This window comes from Pristiophorus japonicus, chromosome 7, assembly GCF_044704955.1.
Source record: "Pristiophorus japonicus isolate sPriJap1 chromosome 7, sPriJap1.hap1, whole genome shotgun sequence".
NCBI lineage: Eukaryota > Metazoa > Chordata > Chondrichthyes > Pristiophoridae > Pristiophorus > Pristiophorus japonicus.
In genome coordinates, this window is record NC_091983.1 from 1,548,509 (window position 1) to 1,557,324 (window position 8,816).

Consider the following 8,816-nt stretch of genomic DNA (forward strand, 5'->3'; position numbering starts at 1 on the left):
CTATGAAATCAAATACACAATTTCTAAATTTGTGGACAACACCAGGGTGTGTGTGTGTGGTGTGGAGGGAGAATGGTCAATACTGAGGCGATCTGCAACATAGTACAAGAGGACATTAATACATTTTCACAAAGGGCAGATAAATGGCAAATGAATTTCAACAGAGATAAGTGTAAGGTATTGAGAGAGAGAGAGAGAGAGAGAGAGAGCGCGCTGGGGGGGGGGGGGGTGCGGGAGAGAAGGGGGGCAGAGAGCATGGGGGAAAGGATGTCAGAAACTTGCGGTGGTGGGGGATGTCTTAGCCCATGCGTGCGAGTCCTGTCTGTTCCAAGTGAGCTCTGTCTGTCTGGAGTCAGCGGTCAGAATGGCTCGAATTACACTTTGTGAAGTCACTGATTACCTAGCCAGGGCAGATCGAATTACACATTCTAGAGAAACTGCTTGGTGTTTCGTATTCTCCAAGGGGGGGGGGGGGGGGGGGAGATCAGTAATCAGGACTTGTCATCAATGGGGTCCAATCAGAGCTCTGGGTGTTGCAAATGAACATGTCCCTGTTTAAAAGGTTGCATCTCTGTCCAGATCAGGCTGCACTGCAAACTGTACTCAGTTAAGTTCCCACTACTGACTGGTGCAGAGGGTTTTGATCTGTTTCATATTGCATCTCAGTGCCCCCAGCGGTTTGAGAACCATTGTGCACAAAATTCCATTCGCACATGCAATGTTTTAATCAGCACAGATTGTTCTCCAAATCACTTGCATTATTTGGGAATGTATTGTGAAACCAACCTGCAATTTACCCCATAATCTGCACTTGTCACATCCAACACAGTCCATTATACGAGAGATATTCTTAAAATGGAGCCTGAATTCCTCCTATGAAAAAGGATTAAAAAATCATAACTCACTGGAATTTAACTTTGTGCAGTCAGGCAAGATTGATTTCAGTTAGCATGATTCGAGCACGCAATATGAAACACGTCCATCACTCAGATCTCTTGTGGTATTCTCATTGCACAGAGCAGAGAGAGAGAGAGAGAGAGAGAGAGAGAGAGATTTTCGTACATTCAATGTCGCTTCTCCAATTCAGCAACAGTGCTCCTGCTGTGAATGATCGCTGAAATTAATCCAGGCTGTGCTGGGCCATTTAAAGTGGCAGCCACTAAATATAGAGCAATTGGCAACAACAGCAGCTCACATTTATATCACAGAAATTTACAGCACGGAAGGTGGTCATTTCGGCACATTGTTGGCCGGCGCAAACACAAAAAGAGCTATCCAGCCTAATCCCACTTTCCAGCTCTTGGTCCGTAGCCCTGGAGGTTATGGCACTTCCAAGTGCACATCCACGCACTTTTTAAATGTGGTGAGGGTTTCTGCCTCGACCAGCCTTTCAGGCAGTGAGTTCCAGACCCCCACCACCCTCTGGGTGAAAAAAATTAACCTTCAAATTCCCTCTAAGCCTTCTACCAATTACTTTAAATCTATGCCCCCTGGTTGTTGACCTCTCTGCCAAGGGAAATAGGTCCATCCTATCCACTCTATCTAGGCCCCATATAATTTTATACACCTCGTAACATCTCCCCTCAGCCTCCTTTGTTCCAAAGCAAACAAACCCAGCCTATCCAATCTTTCCTCATAGCTAAAATTTTCCAGTCCAGGCAACATCCTCATAAATCTCCTCTGTACCCTCTCTAGTGCAATCACATATTTCCTGTAATGTGGTGACCAGAACTACACACAGCAGTGGTCTAACCAGTGTTTTATACAGTTCAAGCATAACCTCCTTGCTCTTGTATTCTATGCCTTGGCTAATAAAGGCAAGTATCCTGTATGCCTTCTTAGCTACCTGGTCTGCTACCTACAGGGATCTGTGGACCTGCACTCCCCTTGTTCCTCTACACTTCTCAGTGCCCTACCATTTAATGTGTATTCCCTTGCCTGGTTAGACCTCTCCAAATGCATTCTCTCACACTTCTCTGGATTGAATTCCATTTGTCACTGTTCTGCCCACCTGACCAGTACATTGATATCTACACTTTCTTTTTCATTATCAATCACACCACCTATTTTAGTGTCATCTGCAAACTTCTTAAATCATGCCCCCTACATTCAAGTATAATCATTGATATATACCACAAAAAGCAAGGCATCCAGCACTGAGCCCTGTGGAACCCCACTGGCCTTCCAATCACAAAAACACCCATCAACCATTAACCTTTGCTTCCTGCCTCAGCCAATTTTAGATCCAACTTGCCACTTTGCACTGGATCCCATGGGCTTTTACTTTCATGACCAGTCTGCCATGTGGGACCTTCTCAAAAGCTTTGCTAAAATTCATATACACTACATCATACACACTGCCCTCATCAAAACTTCTAGTTACCTCCTCGAAAAATTCAATTAAGTTAGTCAGACATGACCTTCCCTTAACAAATCTATGCTGACTGTCCTTGATTAATCCATGTCTTTCCAAATGAAGATTTATCCTGTCCCTCAGGATTTTTTACAATAATTTTCCTACCACTGAGGTTAGGCTGACTAGCCTGTAATTACTTGGTCTATCACTTTATCCACTTTTAAACAAAGGTACAGGTAGAGCGTCTGAAATCCGGAAACCTCGGGACAGAGATCATTTCGGATTTTGTGTATTTCCAGATTTCGGAATGTCTTTCCGACGTCGCGAATCCGGAAACACCTGGGCCGAGGTAGGGATGCTGTGGCGGACGGTGCTGAGGGTCCAGGAGAGTCAGCGGCTGGGAAAAACCTGCTTTGAAGACCTGCAAAGGTAAGTTAAAGATTTTATTTAAAAATTCTTTTTCAGCGATTTAGCAGGTAAGGGTTTTGTGAATTTTTATTTTTTGGAATTTTGTGGGAGGGGGGTGTTCCCCCGCCACCTCCCGAGGCCCAACTTGCAGCAGAGTGACTCGCGTTATTTTTGGTGAAAAAATACCGCTAACATAGTTTTTAAAAATGTACAGATTGCGGAACATTTTCCAGATCCCGGACGACCCTTCCACAGATCAGCGCAATGTTCGGATATCGGAACATTCCAAATTTCAGAACTCTGGATTTCGGACGCTCAACCTGTACAACATTAGCAGTCCACTAGCACTACACCTGTAGCCAGAGAGGACTGAAAAATGATGGTCAGAGCCTCTGCTATCTCTTAACAGCCTGGGATACATTTCATCCACATCTGGGGATTTATCCACTTTCAAAGCTGCTAAACCCCTTAATACTTCCTCTCTCACTCATCAGTCAGTCATAGGCAGTCCCTCGGAATCGAGGAAGACTTGCTTCCACTCCCTAAGTGAGTTCTTTGGTGGCTGAACAGTCCGATACGAGAGCCACAGACCCTGTTACAGGTGGGACAGACATTCGTCGAGGAGAGGGGTGGGTGGGGCCACACGCTCCTTCCGCTTGGCCTCTTCACGCTCTTTGCATTGAGACTCAGAGCTCAAAGTCCTTCCGGATGCACTTTCTCCACCTCGGGCGGTCTTCGGCCAGGGTCTCCCAGGTGTCAGTGTGATGTCGCACTTTATCAGGGAGGCTTTGAGGGTGTCCTCCTAACGTTTCCGCTGTCCTCCTTTGGCTCGTTTGCCACGAGGGAGCTCTGCATAAAACATTTGCTTAGGGAGTCTCGTATCTGGCATGCGAACTATGTGGCCTGCCCAGCGAAGCTGATCGAATGTGGTCAGTGCTTCAATACTGGGGATGTTAGCATGGTCGAGGACACTGATGTTGGTCCGCCTGTCCTCCCAGGGGATTTGCAGGATCTTGCGGAGACATCGTTGGTGATATATCTCCAGCGACTTGAGGTGCCTTCTATACATCGTCCATGCCTCAGATCCATACAGGAGGGCGGGTATTACTACAGCCCCGTAGATCATGAGCTTGGTGGTCGATTTGAGGGCCTGGTCTTCAAACACTTTTTCCTCAGACAACTGCACTGGCACACTGGAGGCAATGTTGAATCTCCGCATCAATGTCTGCCTTTGTTGATAAGAGGCTCCCGAAATATGGGTAATGGTCCACACCGTGAATCTTGATGATTGGAGGGAGTGCTGTGCGGCGGTGACAGGTTGGTGGAGGACCTTTGTCTTACGGATGTTAAGCGCAAGGCCCATGCTTTGATATGCCTCAGTGAATACATTGACTATATCCTGGAGTTCAGCCTCTGAATGTGCGCAGACGCAGGCGTCGTCCGCATAATGCAGCTCAATGACAGAGGTTGGGGTGATCTTGGACCTATCTTGGACCTGGCCTGGAGGTGGCTTAGGTTAAACAGCTTCCCACTGGTTCTGTAGTTTAGTCCCAATCCAGCGGGGAGCTTGTTGATTGTGAGGTGGAGCATGGCAGTGAGGAAGATTGAGAAGAGGGTTGAAGCGATGACGCAGCCCTGTTTGACCCCGGTCCGGACGTGGATTGGGTCTGTAATGGAACCGTTGGTAAGGATCACGGCCTGCATGTCATAGTGAAGCAGGTGAAGGATGGTGACAAACTTTTGAGGGCATCCGAAACGGAGGAAGGACGCTCCATAGACCCTCGCAGTTGACAGTTGTAAGATCGAAAAAGGCCATGTATAATGGCTGGGGCTGCACCCTGCATTTTTCTTGCAGCTATCACGCTGCAAAGATGTCTGTTCTGCCCCGTAGGGGACGAAATCCACATTGTGATTCCGGGAGGAGCTCCTCGGCCACAGGGAGAAGTCGATTGAGGAGAACTCTAACGACAACTTTCCCAGTGGCTGATAGCAGGGAAATTCCTCTGTAGTTGCCGCAGTTGGACTTGTCCCCTTTTTAAAAAAATGGTCACAATCACTGCATCGCTGAGATCTCCCGGCATGCTTTCCTCCCTCCAGATGAGAGAAATGACGTCATGTATCCACGCCAAAAGCGCTTCACCATACTTTAGCGCGTCAGCGGGGATTCCATCCGCACCCGTAGCCTTGTTATTCTTCAGCTGTTTTATGGCTTTGCCTACCTCGTACAGCATAGGAGTTTCACTGAGGTGTTGGCGGGTCACATGCTGTGGGATGGAGTCGAGAACACTCGAGTCAAAGGCAGAGTCTCGGTTGAGGAGATCTTCAAAGTGCTCCTTCCATTGGGCCCTGACAGCCTCTGTGTCCTTGAGTGTTTCCCCAGTTCTTGGCCAGAAGTGGGGTGGGGCCTTGGGAGTTTGGACCATAGGTGGCCTTGACTGCATATCATGGCTGTCGGCTAGTTGTTGTATCTCCTGTGCTTTCTCCATCCACCACCTGTTCTTTAGGTTCCGGGTTTTTTGTTGGACCTGAGCCTTGAGCCGTCTGTAATGTTGTTTTGCAGCTCCAGAATTGGGTTGTTGCTTGAGGCTCAGAAATGCTTTGCGCTTGCGATCTATTAGCTCTTAGATCTCCTGATCATTTTCATCAAACCGGTCCTGATGTTTTCTGGTTGAGTGACCAAATGTCTCTTCACAGGCACTGGTTATAGAGGCCTGGAGGGCAGACCAAGCACGTTGGGGATTTAGCATCTCAGGGTCATCAAGGCACGCCAGATTGGCTGAGAGGCTCTGGCTGTATAGGGCTCTCTTAGCTGGGTCTCTAAGTGCCCCGGCATTAACTTTTTTGTGGAACTGCTTCTGCTGTCCCCTCTGCTTTGGGGAAATGTTAATGTTGATGATGGATCAGATTAGGCGGTGGTCCGTTCAGCAGTCGTCAGCTCCTGTCATGGCGTGGGTGATGCGCACATCCTTGTGATCCCTGGCTCGGACAATGACATAGTCAGGCAGGTGCCAGTGTTTGGAGTGAGGGTGTTGCCACGATGCCTTGTATTTGTCCCTCTGGCGGAACAGAGCATTGGTGATGAGGAGTTCATGTTCTAGACATTTTGTCAGGAGTAGGGTACCGATGGAGTTGGCTTTCCCTACCCCCTCTCTGCCAATCACGCCTCCCTAGAGGACTGTGTCTTTGCCAACCCTGGCATTAAAATCACCCAGGAGGATCAATTTGTCACCCGTGGGGACACGGGACAAGGATGTCTCGAGGTTGGAATAAAAGCCCTCTTTAGCCTCATCTGTTGCATCAAGGGAGCGTACGCAATGATGACTGTGGCGCATTAATTCCAGGATAGGGTAATACGAAGAGTCATGAGGCGTTCATTAACTCCAAAAGGGGGAGTCTTTGAGGCGGTCGACCAGCTCATTCTTGACAGCAAAGCCGACTCCATGAAGGCGGCGTTCTGCCTCTGGTTTCCCTTTCCAGAAGATGTAGTAACCTCCATCATGTCCCTTCAATTGGCCTTCCTCTGCCCGCTGGGTCTCGCTCAGGGCGGCAATGTCAATGTCACAACGTCCGAGTTCCCGGGCAACTATCGCGGTACGGCGTTCCGGCCTGTTGCTGTTGGGATTGTCCATGAGGGTCCTGACGTTCCAGGTCCCGAACTTCATACTGACGAAGTTCTAATTTATTTCACAGTCCTAATATTTCACACTCCTCCTCCCTCATTGCAAAATCTGCATCGCCCCTCTCTTTGGTGAAAACGGATGCTAAAGTATTCATTTAAAAATCATACCCATGTCTTCTGCCTCCATACAGATTTTCTTTATGGTCTCTAATAGGCCCCACTCTTTCTCTAGTTATTCTCTTGGTCTTAATGTATTTATAAAACATCTTTGGGTTTCTCCTGATTTTACTTGCTAACATTCTTTTTTAATTGCACCCCTGCACTTTTTATACTCCTCTGGAGTTTCTGCAGTATTGAGTTCACGGTATCCATCATAAGCTTCCCTTTTTTTCTTTATCTTAACCTGCATGTCCCTTGACATCCAGGGAGCTCTAGATTTGTTTGCCCCACCCTTTTTCTTCAAGGGGACATACTTGCTCTGTACTCTCAGGATCTCCTCCTTGAATGCTTCCCACTGCTCTGACACTGATCAATCTCACAAAAGTTTCGAAATTAAGTTTTGTACATTATAAAGATACCGTCTGAATTCTTTTGTACAATTAATGTCATTACACAAACTATTACGCATTTTACCTTCAGTGTTTTAGCCTCTTTCTTGTTGCCTGCAAACATTGACTTCTCATCAAAATGCATAGGAAATGACCTATTAGAAAGGACGAGTTACAGTATTCAAGAGTAAATGAAATAGGGTACTTATTTGACTTAAAATACTTTACTACATTCACTTGCATGCAAAAAATTGGTAATTAGGAAAATTTGCTTTAATTTACCAACTACCAATAATAGTTGCATGCTTTTAAGTTCTATACATTACACAAGTGTGTTAAATGGAAAACTTTAAAATGTCAAAATATAAACAGTAACATTGAAACAAATTCCCCAAGCACTGCAGTAATGTATCATAAATATCAAAAGCACAGTGTGAGGGATGGATGAACAGACCTTATACTGGTATGTGAATCTGGAACTATAGAACCACAGTTAAACACATACCATTTATTGCCTAACATTAAAATAAATTATATTTTACAGAATACAAGAGCAAGAAATACATAACACACATGCATTAACAAAAAGGAAAATATGTGCCGGTCAAAGTCCTCAATTCTAGCTTATAGGGGATCTGCATTGAGGATAGCACTAAAAATGGACCTAAACAAAAATAAATAATCTGTGGGGCCAAAGTATGTACTTCACACAGCCTATCTTCTGCTTACATGTCAAGCAATCAGACTTAAAAGTATAGCAATTCAACTGAAGTAAAATGTGCTTTAAAGTCAGCAATACTGATTATAGAAAGGTTTTATGCTTCACTAAATTGGTATTTTTATTCCTAGATCCATTTTTGGACTACAGGTATTTTGTGGTAAGTTGTCCTCACATCTTAGTGCTGAGAGACAAAAGTAGTATTAACAGGGAAGTATTACATAAAAACATAATAGGAGGAGTATGCCATTTGGCCCCTTGAGTCTGCTCTGCCATTCTAAGATCATCGCTGATTTGATCTTGGCCTCAACTCCACTTCCCTGCCCTCTCATAGGGCCCAAGTTTCGGCCTCAGTTGCTCCTGATTTTTTGGAGCAACTGGTGTAGAACGGAGTATCTTAGAAATTCAAATTCTCGGCATTTAGTTTGCTCCAGTTCTAGTCAGTTAGAACAGTTTCACTTTGGAACAGAATTTTTTTTCAAAAGGGGGCGTGTCCGGCCACTTACACCTGTTTTCAAAGTTTCGGCAGTGAAAACTTACTCCAAACTAACTTAGAATGGAGCAAGTGAAGATTTTTGTACGCTCAAAAAAACCTTGTCTACACTTTAGAAAATCAGGCGTAGGTTACAAATCAGGCGTAGGGAATGGGGGGGGGGGGGGGGTTTAAAAGGAAGTTTACAAACATTAAATACTTCAGTTTTACAAATAAAAAGCCATCATCAATAATAAATGATAAAAACATCAATAAATCAATCAAAAAATAATAATTAAAAAAAAAAATCAATAAAACAAAACATTTTCTACTTACCGACTGCAGCACCTGGAGTCCTCCAACAGCGTGCTGGGATGCCCCCCTCCAGTGTGTCTCTATCTCTGTGTGTGTGTGTCTCTCACTCTTTGTCTGTCAGTGTCTGTGTTTCTGACAGCGAGGGGGGGGGGGGGGGGGAGGGGGGAGAAAGAGAGGAAGGGGGCGGGGGTAGAAAGAGAGAGAGGAAGGGGGGGGGGGCAGAGAAAGGAGAAGGTGGGGGGGGGGAAGAAAGGAGAAGGTGGGGGGGGGGAAAGAAAGGAGAAGGTGGGGGGGGGGGAAAGGGGAAGAAAGGAGAAGGTGGGGGGGGGAAAAGGGGAAGAAAGGAGAAGGTGGGGGGGGGGGAAGAAAGGAGAAGGTGG

General features: G+C 46.0%; 1 protein-coding gene across 4 annotated transcripts in view; it reads right to left on the reverse strand.

Moving 5' to 3' along the window:
- The window catches only part of ero1b (endoplasmic reticulum oxidoreductase 1 beta), a 112,588-nt gene that overhangs the window by 17,175 nt on the left and 86,597 nt on the right, over positions 1 to 8,816 (reverse strand). For all 4 annotated transcript variants that reach the window (XM_070884668.1, XM_070884667.1, XM_070884669.1 and 1 more), the window contains 2 exons: positions 7,017 to 7,086; positions 787 to 873 (listed from right to left, as the gene is read on the reverse strand). In XM_070884668.1, coding sequence (XP_070740769.1) covers positions 787 to 873; positions 7,017 to 7,086 — 157 coding nt within the window. The remainder of the gene's footprint in view (positions 1 to 786; positions 874 to 7,016; positions 7,087 to 8,816) is intronic.